This window comes from Plodia interpunctella, chromosome 2 (assembly GCF_027563975.2).
Source record: "Plodia interpunctella isolate USDA-ARS_2022_Savannah chromosome 2, ilPloInte3.2, whole genome shotgun sequence".
NCBI classification, from domain to species: Eukaryota; Metazoa; Arthropoda; class Insecta; order Lepidoptera; family Pyralidae; genus Plodia; species Plodia interpunctella.
Genome location: NC_071295.1, coordinates 4,938,886 through 4,966,195, shown reverse-complemented (window position 1 = coordinate 4,966,195; position 27,310 = coordinate 4,938,886). Strand labels below are relative to the sequence as shown.

The 27,310-nt window shown below is 33.0% G+C and overlaps 1 protein-coding gene across 4 annotated transcripts in view; it reads left to right on the top strand.

Annotated features, from left to right (window-relative positions):
* Positions 1-2,596, top strand: part of LOC128677345 (uncharacterized) — a 35,305-nt gene extending 32,709 nt beyond the window's left edge. For all 4 annotated transcript variants that reach the window (XM_053758110.2, XM_053758136.2, XM_053758119.2 and 1 more), the window contains exon 6: positions 114-2,596. In XM_053758110.2, the coding sequence (XP_053614085.1) occupies positions 114-162 (49 nt within the window). In that variant the 3' untranslated portion in view covers positions 163-2,596. The remainder of the gene's footprint in view (positions 1-113) is intronic.
* The last annotated feature ends 24,714 nt before the right edge of the window (positions 2,597-27,310 follow it).

Below are 27,310 nucleotides of genomic sequence, written 5' to 3'. Positions count from 1 at the left end.
TTTATCAGTGGTTACCCTTCATCCACTATCGTAACCAAGTTCTTTTATCTCATGTGGCTACGCTCACCGCTTGTCTATCAGATCACAGAATAAATATTGACTTTTTTTTTCAGATCAACCAAAGCAAAATCCTGCACTGATTTACTGAATGACGACGAATGAAGTACATGTAATGGAATTAAAATTATTGTAAATATTGTAATTTATTGGAATACGGCATGAACTTTAAACGCATGAATGATTTTTATAAAATTAATGGTTAATAATGTACAAATTGTTATTGAAATTGGGTTGAAATGTGATCAATTTTTTTTTAATCAGGCATGTTGATATTGTTGGAATTTGTAATTCAAATAATGTCAATAAAATTTTACAACAGCTATCCTAGATGTACCTTACAAATATTTTTTTAAAATTTAATTTAGATTACATATAATTATTTTTATTCGTCAAAGGTATATAGTGGGATGTTTCATAGAGTTGTATGTAATACATAAACTTGATGTTCGTCAATACATTAAAGCAAGACTTTTTGTAATTTAGTCAGGGACGTCAGAATAAACTTGCTACATTATAAATTTTATAATAAGTATCTTTAATTAGTCTTGTTCCTTCTATGTGCCATTTTATTATTCGAGCACTATCCTGCATCTGTCTGTTTTGTAAAGTACTATAATCTATGGTCACGTTTATAGATTTAAGAATATATGACAGTTAAGAAGCGTTTAGATTGGGATCTATTGGCGAGTTGAAGGAATATTGGATCCTATAAACTATTTCATAGTAGAATAAAATACCGATTTTATAATAATAATCCGATCATTTTCTAAGCTCATACAGAAAATCCTGTCCTTAAGTTGTACCTGAAATTTATTTTTATTAATTCTTTATAGTGGTGGTAGAGTGTGAATTTTTCTAATAAAATAATTATAAAATTCTGATTGGGATATAAAAATTATTTACATAATTTAGGAATTTCATTGCACGTTTACTATATTCCAATTTCCATTCGCAATAGTGTGACACCTACTATTTTAGTACGCTGTAGACAGTAAAATACATAATTTTCATAATTATACGCTTGAAAAAACGGTGTAATGGAATTTCGTTATCTATCGGAGATCTACGATAGGTTATAAACCTTGGGCTCCGACGCTCAACAGCTGAAAAGGAACCGGGAAAACGCTCAGATGAGAGAGTAAAAGTACTTAGTCATAGTGACTTATTGTGGCCTCTGATTATTGAGGTCTAATTTTGTAAAGCTCAAATTTGGAATAAATATTTCTTTACCTAAACTGATAAATTATTCCAAAGATAAGAATTAGGTATTTGTGTATCGTAAGGAATTCTTCAGATACCTTTCTCAATAACTGAGATAACGTATTTAGGAGATTACGGGAAAAAATATTAATAATGATATGAATTATATTTTATAATGTAAGTTTATTCCTTTTTAGGACTTTTGTTTGATATGGAACATATAATTATCTCATAGAGATATGTTATTTTTATGCAATTATAAAAATCAAATATAGTAAATTCTGTTTTAGAACATTCTTATAAAAATTCAAAAACTCTATTAGCACATACTATTTCATGTATCACTGTATCTAAGTAATTATATATTAGAAATTATGTCCTTTTTGTGCAATAAATTTGTTAAATGCAGTATACAGGGTGATTTCTTATACATGGGCATTATTTTATCTAAATACTCAGTCGATGGTACTGAACAACTTTTCGAATAGAGGAAAACCTTGAAATCGCGAAAAAGAAATCAACTGCGTTCCATAAATTTTCCACAACTTAGGTTTTTTTTTGTATACAACAGCTGACTTCTTTCTTTCGCGATTTCGGAGTTACTCCCATACTAAAAGTTGTTCAGAATCATGGACTGAGCATGTAGACAAAATATAGCCAACGTATAAAAAGTCACCTGTATATAGGTATGTTGTAATAAAATTTGAATTTGTGATTTGGCTACTGTAGATTAAATGATTAAATACAAGGAGAAAATTAATCAATTCGTGCATGGGTTTACACAAATAAATATTATATGGAAAAATGTTCCAGTGAAAATTATGTCTTACATTTATATCTTGAAAATTATAATTGTTTGCACCAAATAGCATATGAACCGAATATAAATGTTACCTAAAATTTGTTATGTTATATATTTTAGGTATAATTTATATACTGTATTAATTACTTAAAATTGATTCTCAGATCTATCTGTCAATTAACTGACTGGGTAGCAATCAACAAAGGATAGGTAGGATGCAAAATATATTTGGCATTGTACCTGGTTGCCCCTATTATACGTATACGTTACCCATTTTATGTAACTTTTCAGGTTGGACTTTAGTTACTTTATATATAAGTATATTCTTCAAAAATTACAAATTTAACCGATTTCGGTATCTACTGCCATTCTACTGCATTCAAATATTCGAGAATGTTTCGAAGCTTAGGTAAATGATAGATTGACAAAATAAAATGTAGACTTGTAGATATAGGTTGCATCATACATATCAAATTGTAGCTACACTATGATAATTACTTTCATTATTGTTCAAAATAAACTATTAAAATTAAATACACCTTTTTTTATTTTTTATGCTAACCTATAGTTTGTCGACTTTATAAAAATATTCGAGTGTTAAAACGGAGTTGGTTATTACATACCCAATTCTAGTAGAAAGTTATAGAAATGAAAATTTGGATGCATGTTCTGCTAGAAATACATTGTCACCTAAGCCGGCTCCACACTATCCTCGAACGCCGACAGAAATATTTGCCGAACTTTGTCGGATTCGGCATACATTGCTGATTTTTTATTGCGGTAAAGCTCTCATACAAACTACGCAATGTTCATGCATTCGCGTTGGCATCTGTCTGAGCCGGCAGTAATCATTCAAAAATACATGGACCAGCACTGGACATGCTGTTCAACTTATATACTAGTAATCCTCAAATCATAGTTCGTAGTGATGCCAATAGATGGCAGCTGAAACTGTAGCTGAAGCGTTGTGTGCTTCAACTTAGTAAAATAAAGTTACTAGGTGTTCTTTTAGATGACGCTAATGGTATAAATAAAACCCATTGAACTCGAAAACCTATTTGAACAAATCAAAGAATATAAAGTGAATAAAAATATAACTATTTAATCTGTAAAATAAAATAGTACATCATCATCTTGAGCTCTCCGTGTGTAATGTTTTTATATCTATGCTCTCCGTGGTGAACACATAAAAATAAATGAAGATATTTATTCTTAAAAACAAAAACGAATCGATTCCCGCTTGAATTTATTCGTCTCATTATTAAAATTTAATCATATCTTTGACATATTTTTTTGTATAATTAGTGACAAACATAATTATTTTAAATAATTATATAAAAAAACTGATGAAATTAATAAAATTAGCGTTGAAAGAGTAAAATTAGTAAAGGAAACGACTGTCGCTGCTAAAGTGAATCGTGGAATAATGTATAATCTTTAGTATCACGCGATCCGTATATTACTTGATTTATCTATGTTAATCGAGGCGGGACTCCGCACACGACGATATCCGGCCGTGCTCATGATCTAATCTTCACATTAGGTTCACATCTGCTCAAAGATAATGTAGCTTTAGTAATTAAATTGATGGTTAGATAACTAGATAAGTTACTAGAATATCGATTTTATTAATCCTATCCCATCCCACTAATATTATAAAGGCGAAAGTTTGTTTGTGTAGTGTAGTGTGAGTTTGTTACTTCTTTACGCTCAAACGCTCATATCCAATATTAATTATATTTGGTATTGAGGTAGTTATATGTTAATCGGGACAAAAGAAAACAAAATTATGCGATTCCTAGAGGATTTGATCAAAAAGTCTGATAGTCAATGGCGCTTTATAAAATAGATACTGCTCCTGTACATTAAAAACGTAAATATTAAAATTAATGATTAAAATGAACGATAAACCTCGGGTAACACCGTGGGGTGTAGCTAGTTATACTAAGATTATGTTGTCAAACAAAGTGATCAATTATAGCGTTTGGTTCCGCCCTAGAATAGGACCACAAGTTATCCTCCCGTGGATGTCGTACGAGACGACTAAAGGACGCATAGTCTTGGCAAGGAATAGGCAATAATAGTAGACCAGATTAGGGTTGACTTCAAGCAGATCGCCGGTTGTAAAATCACAGGTTTTACAACTTTTATCTTACACGATACCCCGGGCTTTACAGCGTCCTAAATGCAGCCCAGAGAAACATAATGATCAATTTATTTAATAGATTTATCTTATATATTTTGATATATTTTTATAGATAGCCAAAATGAAATGAAATGTGCGCCTATATCACTAGGGTCATGAAAATGGAATTTAAAAGTTTTCCGAGTCAGATTGAGAGGAATTTTGAAAAAGAAACAAATATAGAGTAGGTACATTTACGGGATATAACTGTTCCCCCGAACTCTCGTAACTTTTATCAGAGCCTCCTGTTATCAAGTGGGTATTGTTTGCGAAGTGACACGTGTAGAAGCTTTATCTTGTTTTTTGGTGTACCGCCTGTGGTCTCTACATCATTAGGGTTCCGTTAAGAAAAAATATATATATACAGTGAAAACACGAAAAGAAGTGTCATTAATTCAATATTACTCTGAAATTTTAATACAACATATGTGATAGTATAGTTTTGTTTTTTAAAGGTGGGTTGCACCGTTAACTTTGACGTCAACACAAAAACACAATGTACGCCATTTTGTCTAAATGTAAGCGAAGGCGCGCCAGTTAAAGTCAACGTCATTTTTGACTGTGCAACTCACACGAAAGGTTTTTCTATTTCGACTCAAAGACATTCATACCGAAATTCTGTGATGTTTGCTGATTGTTAAAAATATTTGTCGATTCCTATATCGTATCGTATCCTACACATATCGTTACCAATGCAATGCTACATTATGACGTCACTCACTCAATAATAAATACAAACTTGCTAAATTATATTATCCTTACGCTGAAATGTTATACGGAGCCTCAAAACGTGTCACAATTGTTATTTTTTATCAGGAGGCTGTTACGAGCAAGCGAGCTTTATCAGTGTAAGCTAATCGCCTTGTTTACTTCGTAGGTAGGTACGCTTACATTGTTGGTCTTGGGTGTCAACGACTTGCGTTGCCTCAGAAAACATCTTCGGAATCCTATTAAGATAGGTAAGTATAATGCATTTCATGTAAACTAGGAGTAGATTAATTTATTTAACTGGCTCGGTAGTCCATAAGCAATCTTCAATATTGCCTGCTTGCGAGGATACCGTACTGCATTAAGTAGGTAATATTCCTGATTTTTTATTGATAGTGTATGCTTCCCGCCTTGCAATAAGTCCACTCTGATAAGAAACAACAGGATTCCCAAAGTGGGTTGACTTCTTAAAATAACAGTCGAATTTCTTCTGAAAGAGTGATTTTTTCAAAGACTTCCCAGAGTACACTAATCAGAATCAACAGAATAAGAAAACAAATGAAAATTTCTATAACGTAAGTATACTACAGTTGGAGCCTGACCACCAGGCTTAAGAAAACAGAGAACTAAATATATTCTATACAAACTGACGCCATGTGGTGTCCGTGCTCACTGCTCATTACAAAATGAGTATAATGTGATTGTTTCCACTCCATCTGGCAAGCATTGCATTTCGCTGACTCACCATATGGTCCACAAAGATTGGAAGAAGTTGCAAATTGTCACATTATGAAATGAGCGTGCTCACTTGAGTGCTTTTATTTTTCATTATTATTAAATTCAAGTTTTAATTGGACAATCAGCCTCACTTCAAGTTTTACCCACTTTTAGTGGTTTTACAATAACCCTATCTATGGGCCAACGTGTAATTAAAACCACAACCAACAGAATCGATACCGATACTCCATAAATAGATAATTATAAACCCCAAAGCATGAGTTTTTAGGAGTCATCAATAATCACCTCAAAAAAAGTTAAAACCGATGATGTTAGAAAGATCCAAAATTGAATCAAATCGAATCCACTTCAAATTTATTGTAATAAATCTAGGCAAAGTAAAAGATGTTTGATGATAATTTCCAAAAGGAAATAAAGATCAAATAATAATTCGTATTACAGGAAAATTATCACGGGATGTTACCACAAACCATACTATTCCACGTCATCACAATTATGTACAATAAAATGTGCCTTCACATGTAAGAATTATAGTAAATTATGGCGATTACACGTGGATACCAATCAATCTAAGTAAAATTATGTTGCTATAGTGTTACCAACTTCATAGTAATAAGAAACTTTATTAGTACCTACTAATAAAGTCTTTATAATAATAGTGCTTTGTAATCTGTTTTATTTGCATAACTAATGCAAATAAAACAAATTACAAAGCACTGTGAGCTATATCTGTGTCAGTGCTTAGCACTATTATTGATCTGATTACTCTCCACTTAACTATTATGTTCAATAATTTCATCTCAAATGGAGTTTTCCCTGACCTCATGAAAATCAGCAAAATTATACCTCATTTCAAACAGGGCAATAAAAACGATCCCACTAATTACAGACACATTTCTATACTACCTGCGTTAAGTAAAAATTTTGAAAAGCTAATTTTCTTAAAAGTTTCTTATTTCAACGTTAATAAATTATTACACAACAGTCAATTCTAAATTATTTGATTTTGATTTTAAAAGAAAGGTAAAGCCAATTTAAATTAAATTTAAATTGCTGTGATCAAGTAATAGAATTTAAAAAAAAAGAAAAATAGACCAAGTATAAATATGATCAAAAGTAAAGTAAAAAAAAAAACAAAACTTAATTAAATCTAATTGTTTTTATTCACACTAATTCATAGGCAAAGTTACGTGTAAATGGTGATTATAATGCCTTTACGTATACAGACTTGCCTATCTCTATAACCAAACGTCCATAGCAGTAAAAATTTCCTGAAAATTATGAATTTAGGGCCACAACAGAGGAGCGTGCGTGGTGCGCATCTTGCAATGCATCTTGAAGTATCCGCACTTGGATCTAATAGCGCGTATCTAACCGCTGATGGTTCCTGTATATAAAACGCGAGGAACATAGAAAGATAGCCGCTATCCGAATCAGCATTTAATGTCTAGTGTCGAACCTATGTCATGGATAAAATTCCTACACGTATGCTTTGGATTGAAGCTTTACTTGGTGGTAGCGGTCTTTTTCTGAGTAGTTCTTGGCTTAGTAAATATGCAATTGTGTGTCCCCATTACTGTAAGGGTGAGATGCACCGTCAACTTTAACAGTACCGCTAACGTTTACACGAAATGGCGTAGATACTTTGGGTTTTTCAGCGCACTTTTAATTTAACGTCAAAGTTGACAGTGCAACTAACTCTACTCTTTCTCACTTATATATTTTAAGAATGTTCTCCACTTTAACGCCATTAGTTGCAACTCTTTGACCGCCAAATTTCACCCATATGTAAAATTTATTGCGTTAATTTTTATACTCTGTTATCATTTACACTGTCTTGCGCCGATGGATGTAACGAAAGTTTCTTTCCATTTTATAAAATGATATATATTTATATATTTATTAGTTGGTATTGATTTCATTACACATAATGTCAAACATCTAAATAATAAAATTATCTCCCCAAAAGTCTAAGTCTGTTTAAAAAAATCTCAACATTTTATTATTCAAGCTTTTACCCAAATCCTTCTAAACAAACAACATCTAGACCAAACTATGCGCTGATATTTAAGTGAGATTTATTAAATGGCACACGTTTTCAGAAATACAATATCAAGTCACATTTCCTTTTATAACGCAAGAAAAATAGGTCTGACAAAGAAAATGTGGAAATACGAGAGCCAATAAATGGAAGGGATAAGCTCATGAGCACAGTCATGCAAACTAAGTAGGTCAGTACTCGCGGGCCGCGGCCCTTCACGGATCATATCTTTCAAAGGAGCTGGTTAACTTTCCGACAAACCGAATCCATGCTATCTAAAGATATCATTTTTCGGAAAATAAGTTTCTTCCTTGTGATATTTACTTAACTTCTTTTAAAATATTTCTATTTTTCCCGCTGTAAAAATATGAGTCATCATAAAACTCCTGTGAAACATCGACATAATCTGACAAACTTAGTAACTTAGGCAAAAAAATATATACAAAAACTTTGTAATTGTCTACCTAATAAAAGTCCAAGTGGATCTAAGATTTCCTCTCGACACCACGTTTTGCAAACTTTTAATACAAAATGGGCCAATTTAAGCCAAACGCGCGCGAGGCAACTTGATTTATGTTTCGATTGCGAAAGGAATTTTTCACTGTATTTTCGAGGACTGCTATCATGAATTATTACTCCAGATAAGTTTTGCCTTTACAAATGTATGCCTGCTAGCTTTCCGTCAGATGGAATACGAAATAACACTGCTGACAATGGCTGTGAGACGTTTCCTCCATTCGTTTTATGAATTTCCTACAGAAAATGGTGTTACGGATCAATCTGAATATTTTTGCAGTTGAATGAAACGGTAAATGTACTAGTAGTTTGTTTACTTTAACATTAATAATATCCTTGAATATTTAAAAGGCATCTCGAAAATACCTATTCACATTGTATAGAAGGAAACGAAAAATAAACAGTGTTATTCCAACTTAAATTTGATGATGGAGGTGTCACCAAAATGTGTTATCGTAAGAGTTTTGAGAGGAAGTACTATGTCGTAAGACAATATAGGTTGCAAACAATAAACGCTTTTGGAAGGCTATTCTTCAACATATCTAAAAATTCATTCAGGATCACCATAGCAATTAAATTTAAAAAAATGTATATTGTTGAATTTGCTTCTATATGTTACTATATTGAAAACAAAAACATGTGTTGGGCGAAGACCTACCAACTGAATGACTGTATTTCTGTGCCAAACATACAAACTATACTACATTCAGATGAAGAGAAATTTAATTCCACAATTTTAGCATACATTTTGAAGCAGCCGAACGAAGTTTCAAACGTGCTTCCAATTGACAGGCATATTGACAGAATTTAATATCGATTAATTTCAAATGTCATAAAAGTCAAATAAAACCTTGAATAAAACTGAGTTTGACAAAAGTTTGGAGAATCGCCCTCCTTGCGTGTGTCGCGACTGTCGCAAGTCTGACAACAAAGGGTCGATTTGTCGCTGCATTGTGGCCGACACAATGGCAACCGGGTCAAGTGACGACTGACGACGAAGCCTCGCTAATTGTTGAAAACGCAGGTCACCAGCATTGAACCTTACCCATTTGGCAAATATTTCAGACGACCAGAAGACTGATTTGAAATGAAAAAACCTATAAGTTGACCTAGACTTTTGAGGAGCTGAGTTAATTTGAGTTTTCTTTCCCAGGTGTGATATCAAGGGATATTTTATTTTAAATGATATTGTAAAAAAAAAAATTTGAAATCTACGTCTTGCATGGATTTTGATACTAGTACTAATATTACTTGCCTTAATTTTACCTACAAAATATAATGAACTTGCTTCCCTATGCTGCCAGCTCCTCTATCGTTCAAAATGCTGCAAAGGTTAAACCGCAACGACATAATTATCCAGAACTTACCTCAGGAATTAGGCATGGATCATCGTCCTTTATTAAACTTTGGAAGTCAATTCTGAAGGGGAATGAGGAACTATTTAGCCATCAACGAAGTTTACTCATAAACCTTGGATAGGATTTGATTACGCGCCTCATGCGCCCTTTCTTGCGTTGCAAAGCAAATTTGGATAATCGAATTTTAATAAGCGATCAAATTCGTAAATGTTTACATATTTTTTATGAATAATTATTATGTATAATTTGATGAACAATATTATGATATAGCATATTATAAACAGAACTAGCTATGTGTAACTCCGTGATAGAATAACCTTCTCAAATATGATCAAAACGGAATTCGCAGATTAACCTCTTTAAATCTTCAAATTTCTCAGTAGGTATATCATCCACATAATATCTGCAAAATCGATTTAAAATTTACTTTAAGTACTTCTAATACCTTCAATCAAACAAAATTATGTGATAAAATATGCATCTAAGTACTTATCTAAGCAAGCGCTTTTTGCAGAATTGTAACCAATCTCAGCGGTGTAGTAAATCAGGCTGTAATATCAGTTTCCTGGTATCGGACTTGCTTCGTAAATGTTCTCAGTCATATTTTTTGCCAACGCTAATGCGTTTGATATCAGAGGAAAACGTCAGGACGGTGGGCGAAGGAAATTGTCTCGCGTTAGAGGAACATTAAGCCTTATAATAAAAGACGACTCCAATTTATTAAACAACCTTTTAATATTTCTGTCCTTGTTATTCTTAAAAAAGATAAAACATACTTTAAGCTAATTTATGTTTTAAATTCAAATTTTGTGAAGTGCTATAGTGACGAAATATACTTTTGCTTAAGGTATACTTTATCTTTTTTATGTATTACTGGGTGTGTTTATGAAAGAACTGGCGATAGATTAAATTTATTTTCTACATGAGTAAAATCTGACAGGTATTTTTGTGGCAAAAAAATTTCTTGCGATTTTAATTACTCACACATAACATAGGTACACAAAATTTATTGAATCCTATTAATTTTCAGTGAACAGATTTGAATGAATAAATAGAAGTCGGGGCGAATCAATTAAAGCCAGACATTGAGCTGAATCATACAAACACCAATGGCTTTAATTGGATTTTATTGATACAATACTACTTGGGCTATCTATATTGATTGGAAATCTAAACAGTACCTAACTTTATAATTACATTATGATAAAAGATGTAAAAGTCAAACATTTTCAATTACACATACGAGTACATCTCACTTTACTTTTGACGATCGATGTTAAAGATCAATGTGTTGCATTACCAAGAGGGTTGACGTCAGCAGCTGGCTGGATGTAAAACCAAAGCAGAATCTTCATATTTTTTTCGTGATGACACAGCTTAGAATGCGGCAATGTATACAAATACATATGTAATTTTCTAAAGAGATAAATCAAACTACATAGTAATGATAAACAACAGTACAACGTCAATGATTCTACTGCTACCTAAAATTATTTCAATACATTCGGTAATTTCAAACTATGAGCAAGTAATGAAACTTGAAAATAAGCTCAAATTCTCAGATAGCTTAAATAATGAAAATGACAATATTGTTATCAAACGAGACTATCATGAATTATAGCTGTTAATTCCTGAAATCCGAAACGTTTCATTTTCGTTGACAAGTCAAGCCCTGCGCATTTACGATCCATTTATCAGATGTTATAATTTTGGTTATGTCAGGTCTTGGCAGCCTTGAGGACTTTATCAAAATGGCCAGTTTCAGTCAATAGGTTGTAATGGGCCAAGTTCAGTTTTGGTCAGATGGTTGGTCATTTCTGAATATGCCTCGTCACTGTCTATCAAGCCCGAGTAACCTTGGACTAACGAGCGGGTGTTGAGGTTATTTTTGGAAGGATATGACATGACTTGGAATATCAGACTTGCCAGCGTACCTAATTACATAAAGGAGGAAATCGTTTTTCCATACATTAGTAGAGACTCAGGCCATTTTCTAATGGCCTGAGTCTAAATGGCCTTCTGGCCATATTACTATTTTGATCATAAATATCTTATCTAGGTGGCAGTCTCCCGGTGGCAGGATGTATGTTATCAATCGCTACCGGAAATCATTTCGTAAGATAATAATTCACTGATTGTTCAATTTTTGAAGAATCAAAACGGTAGATCAATTAACTAAATTACACAGTCTACTGCTGCGAATGTTGATTTGATATATTTTCAGGACTATGTAAAGATTGTAAAAGCAACTGTAATTGTCATTTAAGCTAAAGAAAGTATTTCTAAAATAGAATCACACAATCTGTTTACGGCAAAAATAGACCAGACTGGGTCAATAATATTATCTGGACAAAATAACTGACATACTTTCCAATGGGAGCGAGCATTGCATAACTATATACCGAGCAATATGGGATTGGATCATTGTGTTATCATCTGAGTGGATTGGAATCAGCCAGAGTATTCGCGAACTCCGGAACGATTATGTATATTACCACATTGACCTGATTAGGATAAATGATTTCGACAGTTAAAGTAGGCGAGGACCCTTGAAACGCGAAATCGTTTTGAAGTTTGTTTATAAAACGAGAATTATGTGCTGTTCAATATTTACACGATCTCAGCGCCATAATGTTGCCTATTAACAAAAAAGTAAATTAAGTGAAACTAAATGGAAAATCAACTTCTACTCTACATATATAAACTTTCATACTTTTGAAGTCTGTTAGTTTTGCAATCTGATGAATTTGCTCGGACAACTTTATGTTCATTATTGGATAAATTTCCGTGTTTGCATGTCGAACTAACAGTGCATATCGTTTCGATGTCATCACTGTATCGTAATATTTCGTTACGCGTGCTTGATTGCTGTCGCATATTTATGCACCAACGGAAATACCAAGACGCAATGCCGAAACAGCTGATGATGGAACCAATACTGCAATATAAAATTATACATATAAATATAAAACGGACAATTATTCAATGGCAGACGTTTAATGTGAATAGATTTTTGAAAGATCGTTCATGTAATTGCTCATCCGTATTGAGGAATACGAGTTTAACGTCGACTGGACTGGCATACAAAGGCCTTTAGGAATTTATTAATTTAACATAGAGATAAATATAAAACTGGTATGTTTTAACAAATTCGATTCATAGTAGCATTTTTGTCACCAATAATTCAATGTGGAAATAAAACCAAATTTTGTAAATTAGCCGAGCCTGACGGAGTGCTCCAGTTAAATGGAACTTTGGCGGCACACAATTGACTACCTATAGTTCTATGTGCAAATTGGGTGATTACTTTTCTTAGTGATTTATTGAGATCCAAGTCTATTTATTCCGAGCATTTATCAGTTAAATTGAAATAAATATTTAAGAGACAATCAACAAGATTATTTAGACGATAATTAAGTACTTTCCAACAATAATATTTAATTTTTTTTTGTCATGTTTCGTTTCATTTGGAAGCCATAAATTCCATACAAAATATCTAATTAGTAGAAATTGTGCAAAACAGCGTAATAACGGCGGACGGTTAGCCACTTTTAATTAATTTATGGCAGTTCTTCCCTCTCGCTTTGTTTCCCTAATTGCGACCCTCTCTGGGGAGTTGGTATGGTACCATAAACGCAAGAGAATGTTGGAAAGGTGTGGACATGTGACTTTTATGGTTATAGTTAGCGATATATTACTAAAAATTATCTCTTCTCTGAAATTTCCTCCCTCGAGAATTCGGGCAAATCAATATAAATTCTCATCGGAAAAGTCACGGAAGCGATTTGAAGAGAATTCACGGGAATTTCCGAGAATATTTCCATGCATTCATAATTTTGAGAGCTGGCCATCTCTAGTAACATTGTTCAATATTGAAACTCCGAATAACTGTTTCTTGTTAACTAGTTCATTTACTTTTAAGATGAAATAAAATCAATGTTGATTTGAATAATAAAATCATCCATCTCTGTGTTAAGCCATGTGGTTAGTTATAATAAACTATGGTAGGTTAAAGGCTAAAATTCATAATATTTTCAAAAAATGTTTTTGGTTTCATCTATTTTTGAAATGATGCGCGCAGCAGGCGCGTGGCGTCAAACAAAATATTATTATTTAGCGTTTCCGGTTCTATAACGTTATAAACGGACTGTTAAAATTATATCATTAATTATAACTTCCTGTTAACCACAGAATTATTATATTTAAAAACTAGTTTTTAATACCAAGCATTTGCTTTTACATTACACTAGCGGCCCGTCCCGGCTTCGGTCGGGTAAAACCTTTATAAATTATAGACCTAAACCTTTCTCTTTAATTACTCTATCTATTTAAAAAAATCCACATCAAAATCCGTTGCGTAGTTTTAAAGATCTAAGCATACAGGCTGACAGCGGGAAGCTACTTTGTTTTATCTATGTAGTAAAGTTCTACTCAGTTACTTACACAGGAGTGAATATTTATTAAACGAGTGGGGTTGAGATGCCTGGGGGTGCCAATGTCAATACCTTATTACGGAGATGTGGCTACGTTCGCACTTTGCGACCCGCGTGGGAATCTTTTGAGGCAAGTTATATTTTAACCTACTTTCAGAGTAAATCAGTATTTTCGTATACTACGTAACATTTTCAGTGTGTTTTTCTAATGTTAACTAACTACGTTACTACTAACGTTTGTGATTTTCGGAACAGCTCTGAGCAACAGCAATAAGTGCAACAACAGCATTTCTAAAAAGGGTTGACGCCAGGCAGGCGGATGACCGTAAAATCACAGCCAAATTTACAAAATCTCAGTTTTTTTTACGTAAACATTGTGGCGTAGCAGCCAGGTATAAGACCAACACAGAGCAAGACGTACCTACATTGAAAAATAACTATAACCGTAACTTGTCAGGTTATATTCTACCTGTATACCAAATTTAATAATAATCCGTCGAGTAAAAAACATACACCTCACAAACTTTCGCGTTTATTATATTAGTAGGATTTAAGAGACTCCGGTCTCTGTTGACAACACTTGTTTAAATGTCAATAAGTAACTATAGCAAATTACGCTTACTTCTATAGTCTTCCAGATCGTGATGGCATTTAGCCAGTGGTATTCAGCGGTGAGAGGTGTCCGTGTCGCAATGTACGACCCTTTCAACCGGTGCCTTTGTCGACCACAGTTCTAGACCATCAATTAATTTGCCACAATAAGGGTTTTCACTACATAAGTTTATTTTATTACTAAATTCGGGATAAAAAGTACCCCATCTGTTATATCAAGTTATATTCTACCCGTGTATCAAATTTCATAACAACGGTCCAGTAGATTTTACGTGAAAAAGTAACAAATATACATACACACGTACATCCTCACAAGCTTTCGCATTTATAATATTAGTAGGATTGTCTAGTAGTTTAATTTTAAGCTATTGGTTCTCCTTGAATATATAAAAATAATTACCTAATAAAACCTAGGCTTGAATAAGATTTTTATGACCAAAGAGAACTTACAAAAGCGCTCTACTTATTTCTATTAGTTATTGAAATAAATTAAAGTTTAGTGTTATTTTTTCTTTTCATAAAGCTTTATATTGAATCAAAAATAAACTAAACCCCATAGTACCGTATAGGCATACCCGCAATATTCTGTGATTATAGAAAGTGATTATAAAATGATATAGACGTGTGATAACAATCTAGTTTGCGGCCATCAATACGTGTCCAATAACTCTTGACGTGGAACGCAACAATCTAACGCGTAACCAATTATTCAATCCACAACCATGTATGTTCTACCTGAATGTACATCTGGTACCAAAGTAGCTATTAGCTTACACGTCGTAATAATTTCAAAATGCTCCTTTGAGTGTTATATACATTCAACCAACATCAACATAGACCATTAAAAACTGTGAAATTATAACACATGTCGTGTTGAAGTGAGAAAAGGGAGCTTGCTATGATTTATACAAAATTACCTTATTTATTACAATGCCTAAAATAAATCGCTATTCTTATATTATGTAGTTGACGTTAACTCCGCGCATGAAAATAAATGGATTCTTCTTACTTCTTTATATGATAAAGGGCAAGTTAAACATTGAAGCTTGATTCAGGTCTGATAATTCTACCATATCAAATTAACACCTTCGATTATTTTCATAAAATTACCTAGCCAGCATTATAGCCGTCCTGAATAGCACCTAAATTTCCTCACAATGCTATCATTTGGCAGATCAATTGGCAAACATACCGCAGAGACCACGCCTCGGGCGGACGATGATATTTCGATTCGCCGTCGTTCACTATCCCCGAACTCGGGCAGAAGCCGATGCGAATGTACGTACATTGCATTGTTTGTATGAGAGCTTTTATTTACCGCAATGAAAAACCAGCAATGTATACCGAATTCGCAAAGTTCGAACGGCTCTAGATGTGGGAACTCCTCAACGGTTTGCTGCACGGACATGATTTTTTGTCACACATTGAATGCATAAGATGTCTGTGAAAACAATAAAAGCTTATGTCAAAAATGTTATTTTTGTAAAAACCTTATTATCGAAAACCGGATTGAATGAATACGAAATAACCTGATTAGATGTATAATGTATTTAATTAAAATGTTATTTCTGTACTCCTCTAATTAATGTATTCCTCTAATTACCGATGATTTTATGAAACTAATTTCCCCTTCAACGCGATTTGCCTCTTTTACGATTTACCACACAACTAGTGTTGATTACGTGCAATAATTTGATATTAACAAAATTAATTATAATAAATATGAGACCTAATAAGCAACGCACTGGGAAGGATATTATTACTTATAGTAGGAAATTAGCCTGAACGAGTGAGATCGTAATATTTTATAATAATTTTACTTTTCACTTTTCCGTTCAAAGTACCAATTTTTGTAAATAAATTAAAGTACCACAAAGACATTCATTATTTTCAGATGTGCGTTGTAATTTTTACTTACATCATTATATTTCATAGTCATGTAATACTTGAATAATATTATACTAGTTTCCGTCCTCACGTTTGTGGTCCAAAAAATGTGTAATAAATAAATAGTAATAATGAAAAAAGGAAACCGCAAAAATACTGCTCTCGTAGATTAATGGTACAAAATGGTGGAAGTATAGGATAGTTAGTATTCATAATTGGCATTATAATTATAAAACTCTGTTGTAGGATTTAAAGCAACTCGTATTAATAATAATTTAACTTATATGTTTTAAATTATTAAACTGTTTCATCTACTGGTCTTACCTACCACTGTATGAAAATTATTTATTTCAGTAAAAAAAATATTTATTTCAGTAATACAAATCAATATGAAACGTCGAAAGTCAAAGACTTTTACCTAAATAGCAATTTCCCGCCAGATTTTTCTTTTCTAATTATGGGGCTTTCAAAACAAATTACAAAGTTGTAAACATCAAAGATGAGTATGGATTTTCAAATACATTTTATTTTACATTGGACCGTAAATCACTTTGTCAGTACTTAAAAATATAATCACAATAAATATATAATGAAAAAAGTTAGCTTAAAAAAAGATTAATTTTATTTTTCTCAATCGCTGCCCCTCTGTTCCCTCGAGTCAGATATATAAAAATGCAAAACAGTGTAGACAACTGTCGAATGCAAATTCAGTTTTCTCTGCGCTGCAAAATAAAGGATCCGGGACATTTTAGTCTGATATTTTTGCCAAATCACTATTTAGAATTTTGTGGTTTGCAGGAACCTTTTATAACCTGATCTTTAACGATTTACTATTTCAACAGTAGTTATTATGAAAGTTTTTAAGAAAAAGTTTTTGAAAGATGATTTTTTAATTTTTCCTAACTGTTTATAAAATAAGATTTTATTTCCATTTTCATAGTGAAACTTTTGGAGCATATTGAAAAATAGATAAAACTTTGTTATTTCTTCTTTTGAGTGTGAACAAAACAGATTTGAGAATTATAAAACTGTTTATTTATGCTACTCGTATTCATTCTAGACATGATCACGTTTCGGAGCCATAAACAATCACTGCTAACACAGACTGATACAAGACTTTTGTCTTGAGGTATGTACTCAGGAATTTATTTCGAAAAGCTATGGTCATTTTCCCAAACGCTCGATATAATTACAACTCTGTAAATGTTTTGTAATTAACAGAACTAACAAAACATACTTCTGCGAACTAGAACAGGTATAGTACTACCGTACATAAATAGCGAGAAACATTAAAAGCCACAGACAATCGGACATTTATTTTTTTAGCGCATCTCTTATTGCTGCAGTAACGGAATGTTTCCTAGTCGTGAAATGCCACCGGACAATGTACTTAAACGTTTATTTATATAGTTTTTACTTTAACTAATTACGACTCGTTAAAGTGTACACGCCACGACATTTAATGTGGCAGGTCTGTTAATACTTGAAAAACATTCGATACAAAATGATAATTATCACCACCTATTAAATAAAATACGTAATATAATTAAACTGTACGAACTCTATTTAAATATACTGTATTATTTACATTCAATGTGATAATGCTGACAGCCAGCTGGATACGTTTCCGCAAGTTTGCTTCCCTTTCTAGACTTTACTATTTTCGTGTTAACGAAAAGTTATTCCAAATAAAACAAATCGCAAATCAAATCTACAAGATAGGTTAGCGTTTCGTAAATAAATTGGGCGTAAATAAAACGAAAGGAATTCCTTCTATTATTTATATCAGGATATTACTTGTTAGAGGTGTCGCATCGTGCGTGTTTGGCATAGTCCCGCGGATAATGACCGACGCCGCATCGATGGCTATTTCAGTAAGCCTATGTTTGTACGAAGCAAATTGCTTACGCATTTGTGCACTGCAAGCCAAATATAGCGATGACGACAGAAGTCATCGTGGAACTCGGTTAAAAATCTTGCCCCGACTTTTTTTGAAAAGATAGAAAAGTGTTAAATTTTTTATCGAACTAATGCTTGACGACTCATAATTGAGATCTAATGACGTTGTCTTGCCAAATAAAAATTAAGGGAGCATTTAACTTATCTATTCGTGGGGGTGGGAAGGTCAAAGCAGATCCTGGGCTCCCGTTGCGGAAGAAACTGGAAAAATGCTATGCATGAAAGATAAAGAACTGAGAAAATATCTCAATAGAATAGAAGAAGACTAGAATATTGGTTTTGGTCTTCTCACAAAATCAATAATCTAGCCCTTTTTTTTAATGCACACCTACGTTTAAATGATATTGTTAGAAAGTTACTCTAGGTAAATTATGCAGAGCAAGTATGGCATTTCCTTCGGTTACATTGAGGGCATTTGCCAAAGGAGCACACCTGCTTTTGCAATCTTCTATTACCAGTAACATAGAGTAAATAAACCAATAGTTAAAGCCTTATAATATAAGGAAAAAATATCGTTTCAACTTTTGAATTTAGTGAAATTCTGGTTAAACAAATATTTATATTAAAGCATGTATTTTATGAAATAGCTTTCAAGATAGTTTAATTTATACTAAATTTAAAGCACCGTGTCAGTTTGCAATTTAGCTTATAATATTTGCTCGCCTATTACGATCTAGGTAATCTGATTAATATAGACCAGTTTGACGGGATCTGGCCACTGTAATTACATCCACCAAACAAATAAACAACCTTGCTAAGTGATGACAGGATTGTGGTCTGCATGGCTCTAATCCAAAGTAATTCGCATCAAGACACGATAATGCGAGGTCGTTCAATTAATAAGTTAATAATTAGTTGCTGTCATGAATGTTTGGTGGAATTAGAAAAATAGACAGGGTATTAAGATATTTTAGCATAAATAATTAAAATATTTTAGCACAATTTGGTATCAGGATTTAATCTTAAATGAAATACATATTTAATTATCATTTATATGTTATGATCAGGTAGTTAGATGCGTTTATTAAATTTTTAAAAGATTTAGGTTAATGTAAGCATATAACCGATAAAAGGCCTTATTTTATTAATTTTTACACATTTTCATTTAGCAAAGCGTCAAGACGTGCAGCCCTGAATAGGACCACTCTATATCCCCCGTGTATATTGTACGAGATGATTAAGGGACACGTAACCATAGCAGATTTATTTTTAAGCTGACTCCAAGCTTCAAGACGACGTCACAGCCCCGAATACATGCCCTCATATACACGCGAATATGTCAGACAAATAATAAATTAAATATATTTTTTGCGCTGATATAAAGCTCACATACAAACTTATTGTCGTCCACATACATCAACCCGAAAGTGTATGCAGCCAGAAAAAGAAACCTTTAAGTATATCGACAGTGTATTGTGAGGTTCAACCCCAAAGTGTGACTACATCTAAGCCAGCTATACATAGGTGCAGTCGGTCTCATTTGGTGTAGCCTGCTTATGTTCAATAACTGTAAAATTACTAGTATGTAAAATAAATAAACCCTAGAGCTTAGCCGTACCTAAGCCGTAACATGTAGATACAGTTAATTTGGATTCATGTATAAATTGTGCAGTTTCGTCTGCACTGAGCACGAGACTAGCCGAGACGGATCGATGGCATGGACCAGCCACCACAGGCACCGCCTGCATTGCTAGGGTCACAAGCTTTGCATTGTTATTCGACATTTACAACGTATTATAGGTATGTCCGTTTTTTGCACTTTCACTAATTAGGTTGCAAATGCTTCACTCGTTTCTCGTATAAAGTAGACACGTACAATTAAACTGAATCCCTATATGCCTGAATTTAAATCATGATTTTCAACAATAAATTTAGTAAACGTAAAAGTGATAAACTAGAGCCTTACGAATTCTTAATAGAAAAAATTTTTTTTTGAAAGTAATAGAAGTGGTGACCCTACTACATTGATATCAGTCCGCCCTTTTACTCCATCCCGAGATATGAGAAACGGTCTAATTTATCGGGAGGAAAGTAGTCGAATATTAATAATATTATAACGAGAAAATATTGATACGGATCCTATATCTATAAGAACGATTACTTACTGGAAAAAGTAACTGACGTAACAACATTTGAACAGGATAAATAAGTTATGCTTTAAGAGATTCCTCACAACTCAGATTTCGCTGGACTTTCTTAGATACAAATAAAACTGTATCCGAAGACAACCTTTACCCACCTATCCCATGAGTTTTATGAAAGTTCAAGCCAACTTGATCAAGTTAAGGATCTGGAAGTTTAGGCTCTTTCTGACACGTGATGGAATTATTAATTTGACGAGAATGAAATGTTGTAAATAGAAATAGTTTTTGTACTGGACTAGAGTATTCTCAAAGGTTTTCTCTATTTTATTTATTTTCGAGGGTTTCATATTTATTACTTGAATTGTATTATTTAAATGTAGTAATAAATACTTAACAGATTAGAATATATATCGTTCTAAAAGTGTATTGAGGTATTTTGATACAATTCCAAGAGTTAATTTCCCTTAGTTTACCGTAGTTTGTCAGGCACGTCCTAGATATATCTCAAAACTGTAATCCCTTGCCATAAAACCGCCACTAACGTCAGATGCTCCCTTTATGGCGTCACACGTGTCACCTCCAGAAACTAAATGAGGTATCTTGTCCCTTACTTTGAAAATATATTCGATATCGTTATATCGAGTCGACGAATTCAAATTAATTATAATAATAATGAATAACCATAGTGTACGTAACCGAGATCGAAGACCGTGCAAAGTGGAGGAAATAGCATAGTGGGCCGTGGATTCCGACGTGTCTAAGGAAGAAACCGGGGAAAAAACTTTGATTCGATAAAGTAGAAATACATAAATTGTAATTTAGGCAGAGACATCTTCACATAAACTTACGCAACTACGTAGCTACATCGTTCGTGTTTCAATAGTAGGAGCTACAACATAAGATGGGGTATCAGGTGGCAAGGATAAAGCCGGCCATTGATCTCTATTTGCCGAGGCCGCTGGCGGCTAGACGGGGCTCTAATATTCGTCTTATCTTTCCCTTTGCTTGTTTAGAAGGGGCAGGTGCCTCGCAAATTAATCCCCTTTAGCTAAATACATATTTTTTCTTCATTACATTATTCATTAGTAATATATTTTTTGTTCATAAATATAAAGCTATACTTTCGTGTTCATTAAATATGAGCACAGTAAAATAACATTGAATCATACATTTAATAACAATATAGAACAATATTATAACTAGCACATTAAAAATATGACAGACAGCAATATTGTAGTGTAGGTAACATACCACGCCATGCTGAGCTTCTAACGTGTTTATATCAATTTGGCTTTATAAAATCCCTTTACAAGATCACCAAAAGAAAACTCAGAAAATACAAATTACATTGTGAGAGTTGGTGTTCTTTATTCTGCATTTAACTTTTTATTGGGTCATTTGCATTTCGATGCGGGAATACAAAAGTATTGTTATTGCCTGCCGCGTAAAGGTTCACGCAACTTTGTTATTTGAGGTTTTCATTTGTCACTAGAAATGTGATTGGATATATTATGTTACGGCTAAACCTCGTAGTGCATGTAGGTTTGGCCAGCTAGACCTAAGAGCAGCCGGTCTCAGTTGGCTATACCTAGGTGTAACCTACTTATGACCTCACTATCACCTAGACATACTGACGAAAACAAAGTACTCGATTACTTTTTTCTTCTATGAATATCCCAACTCTTTCAATCACTTCTCAACTGATATCCGAATACAAATGCCGGCTGAACTTTATATGTTATGATAATAATCAGTATTGACACGAAATAAATCGAATTCGAAAGCAACAGAATGAGAGATACAGTAACAGGAAATAGCAAACGTGATTTCCGGAGTCAGGTTGTGGACTCGCAAAATCAATCGGATATGAACTGGAAGCGAGCATTGAGGATGTGCACAGGTGTGCTCGAAGACCGAGAATTGATTAAATTTAAACTCAAAGTTTGCGAAGATTTATTTATTTGATACTTTATTGAAAACACAAAGACACAAGAAATTATAGAAGAAATAGTAATAGCAACGGTGAACTTATCCCATTTTATTTACTTTTTTATATTTATATGGAACAAGACAATAACAATTTCGATGAGAATTAAAAACAGTTGATCTGTTTGAGTAGGTCCCTTCAGTTGATCACTGTAGTTGGTCGTCCAGATGATCGGAATGGGATGACAGATATCTGGGGTAATATAAGATTCTTAAATTTTCAATCAATTTATAAAAACAATTCTCTACTAAAACCAATCATATACAAGCATGAATTGCAGGACGTGCATGTAAGCTGGACGTCCTTCCAAACCTAGTTTTTTTTTGTTCTTTTGTTACTGAAGTTTTGAGGTGTTATCATGTAAATGATATCACGATTGAAATTATCGACGAACCAAATTTTCAAAAAAATATTGTGTGAATATTTCTACCACTTGCACCAAACAGAAATACAAATAAGAAAATAAGTAGGTATATGCTTTATTAACAAATTTTAATTTCCAGACTACTGAACCATTCAACAGGCTGGTTAAAAGTTATCTCGAAACAAATAATATTTAAAAAAATATATTTTGATACAGGAACGAATTTTCGGGCGACAACTAGTTATAAGTATATGTTTTCATTGTAATGCATAAAATAGCAGACGGCATGGCGCCAACAGAATGAATTTGAGAATGAACATTTGTCAAACCAACGCTTAACTTGTTGGCTAGACTCCACCGATCGATTGATAAGACAAGATGGCCCGAAAACAAAAAAAAAATCTGATTAGTGCGAGTTGTCTCACGCACCGACGGTACCAACTAGTAGATATGTCTATGATATAGTTATGTGATAGTTATAAAAATGGATCAACTTAAAAAAGACGTTAGATAAACTTTTAGTATAGACTTGTCTAATACAATGTGCCTAAAACTAGACTAGTGATAATTACCTATCGCTAATATAATATTCACACGCTAATACATGTTATTTTTATTTAGTCAAAGTTACACGCTTTTTATTTACGAAATAAATCAATATAATTAAGTAGTTAATTATTTCCAAATCCAGTTTTTCAATTTCGCTAACAACTCTAATTAGTTAAAGGTGTTTTAAGAAATACGTTGGTTGATTTAAGTTTCTTATACAGCTTGTTTCCCACTAAATGAAAAAAAAATAGAATATAATATAGGTACGAGTAGCTATTATTGCATTCTGACTAAATTAAAGCATTTGGTATCATAGGTGACGTAAAATTGTTCGTTTTTTCATCTGTATCGATTATATGTTATTTGTATAGTGTAATTTTAGTATGTATTAATTGAATCTTCTGATGTAGATACTAAATTAGATTTAATGTTTCACAAAACTCACTTTCGAAATGAAAATCCTCTATATCGGCATCCAACGAAATTGCATTAAAGAGAGGTCTGTAACATGAGGCTTGCTCACACAAACACTTTTTATTTCAGTGTTCTATTCCCGGTAGAGTTATTCCTATAAATATACAAAAGCTATATATTACATGTGGGGTGTGTTTCCGACTTTAGGCAATATTGACGCATAAACAACTTGAAGCACACCTTTGGTAACACATCGTAATATGTTATCATAACATTTTTGTACCGTAAGTTAAATTATCACATTCAAAGTGGCATTCTCACCACTATTTTTATCACTCTATCTCTTTTGGTAAATAGACGAATACGAAACTTTTATCATGTCATGTGATGAAACCCAGTTTCAAGGATTAATTTGAAAACGTTTCCATTACTTATATTATTTCTTATTATTAATTATGATTTCTTTACAAAAAAGTTCTTCAAAAGCCAATTAAAATTACCAAAATGTATAGTATTTTAAGGTATTCCATGCTTCGGATAATCACAGCCGTGTTTTCGTGAACTTATCCCTTTTATAATAAGCAAAAAGAAATAAGTACTTACTAATGTAAAACTGTATTATCCTTTTCAAACATGCCTCATCTGCTTACATCGTGATATTTTCTCATGTTATTTTGAGTCCTCTTTTATGCCATGCCTTTACCTAGCCGATTCAAATCACTATCTCCTTCACAAAGTTGTGTCTTTCAAGATATCAATTGAGTGTGTGATCTGAAGTAATCCATTGTAGCAGTTGCTGTGCTCAATTTTGATTAACCTATTTCTATTAATTACATTTTATTTATGCTGTTTACTAACTTCTTTCGATCCTGGAGGTAATAGAAACAATTGAACAACAATAGGATCGCATTCCGATCGGGCCGCTCGAGAACTGAAAGGTTACTCACAAAACCAACGACAACTAGCCAAACAAGAATCTGTAATTGTTAAAAAATCGCAAAAAAAAAGTTGGACTGGAATTTGCCATTCATAAGAATTTCCGGCCTTATGACGTAACTTTACAAATGGAATAAGTATGAATAGTTGGTTGGAAGAGTGATTGATATTTCACTTTCAAAGTACATTTATTTACTAAAACGTCAAGAGAGTTGACTGGTTGCTTGATTATAATATATTTAAACCGCAAACTGCTTTCCACAGCACATTACACAATAAATCAATATCTATTGAATACTTTTGAAAATCATGACTCAATCATCGTTATTCCAAGAAATAAACGCTGATTGGTAACAGGAATTACTGCCATAACTACTTATGAACTGTGGCTTCAAATTGACATTAATCACACTGAAAAGAAATATTGTATTAGTGGTTGTGAAGCCGCGAAGCGGGGAGTCGGCGAAAAAAAAATTTTTATTACACTGTGCTAGTACTTGTACACCGTAGTTGCTTTAAGGAATACATTTGTATGATAACTGTGGTGCGCCTGCGCCTACTATGGTAGAGTTCCCGGAACTTATACTTCTCCAGCCGAATAACAATTGACATACGTACTTAATATCATAATCCTTTATCATTTTTAGATTTGTGACTAGTGACAGTTAAAATTTAATTTATATTAACAATGGATACTACCTACTAAAGGTAAAGCTACGTTAAGACTATTACAGTACAGATTCTTTTGATGTACTGGCATTAATCAACCCTTAAAACCTTATTGGTAGACCCAAAGGATCTTTATACACTATGTATCAAGATCCTTTGGGTATCAAGTTATGCGACTAAAAGGTCGCATAACTTTCAAAAAATATAACATGAAGCAATTGACACATAAATATCCGAACGCTAAACAAGCCCTCAATAACGGTGATGTATTTAAAAGAACTAACGGAACATCAGTGAAGTTCGAAGGAACTTGGATCCACGTCTTTTCTTTATATGTCCATCACGTACCGTCCAAACGCGGGCGTTTGAAGCTGTAGGTGATACAGGAGTCGGCACTATTAGGAACTTTTTAATACAAAGTAAATATATTGCTAACCCTTTCATCTGTAGCCCGACCTCTCATTCTTGTGCGAAGGAAGGTATAACTATACGATTTACCAATTTACCGCCTTTACATTATACCCATTTAAATACCTCGCGATACATAAGAGAGGTTGGGCCATAGATGAAGGAGATAGTGATATGTACGTTGCATCAAAAACTTCTTAGAAGTGTTGGTTCCAGTATTAGCTTCATCCTCACGAGTTGCTTGACAAAATTATGCGTTTGCTAATCTGCCGGTGCCTTGTTCTGTACAACCAATTAGATTTTACGCGTCCATGACTCCTTTTCTAAGCAAATATTTATTAAACTGATACATTAAGATGTTGATTGAATGATAAACTTGTTGAAATAATAAAATTATATTCGGAAAGTTACACTCAATAATTGGTAAACAGGTAATTTGATGACGTATGAAAATGAGTAACGCGCGGCGCTCTTGATGACCGATTGCGAACTGAATATAAAATTAAATAGGAATACTAAATTATGTGAATATGTTGACACTGTACGATGCTGGCTCGTACAATATACCTATGTAGTTAATATAATAAGCTTTAACTCTGGAAGTAATATTAAAATCGTGCTACTACGCATCTTGCCAATAACATTTGTTTTACGTTCGATGTCGTTAGTATGATCATATCGTTAACAAATAGGAATCCTACATTTCATCGGGCCAATAAAAATCTATAAGAGTGTCGATAATAATGTTATTGGTTTCTCAGTAACCCTCCATTACATAAATTTGTAGTAGAAATTTAAATTCATTTAATAAACATCCACGATGATACTTGGTGTAACTGTAACATTTGCCAAATTGAGTCCAAATAATCGTAAGATTAAAAACCTTCTTTAGAGATGCGTGTGATTGGCATTTAAGTAAGTGGAACCTTAAATTTAATCATAATTAAAAGGCTCTTAAAATGTTCTTTACAATGTTGCACTTATTGTATCTGCATGATGTTTGCGCTAAAGGGCTTCTTGTCCATAAACAAAATTACTTTGATATAAATTGAAACTTCCACTGCTTTTTTATTCGTTTCGTTTTGTGGTCAAGTAGGTACTATGGCAGACTTTGCAACATACAAAAAGTTAATGCATCCTTACTTTAATCGAGGAGCGATCTAATATATATAAATCTTTTCCGATTCTTTTCTGATATTTTTTCCGATATGCGAATATGTATTGCTATGAGTTGCCAAGACGATATCGTCTAAAAATTATTCATATTATTATTACACTATAAACCTTTCAACGCTACCTGATATGCGCTGCAAAAAGCTGCTTGCCTATTATTCAGTAATAAAATGTCAATAAATCATTATTTTATATAAACTTATACAAATCTCCACTATTATTTAAGA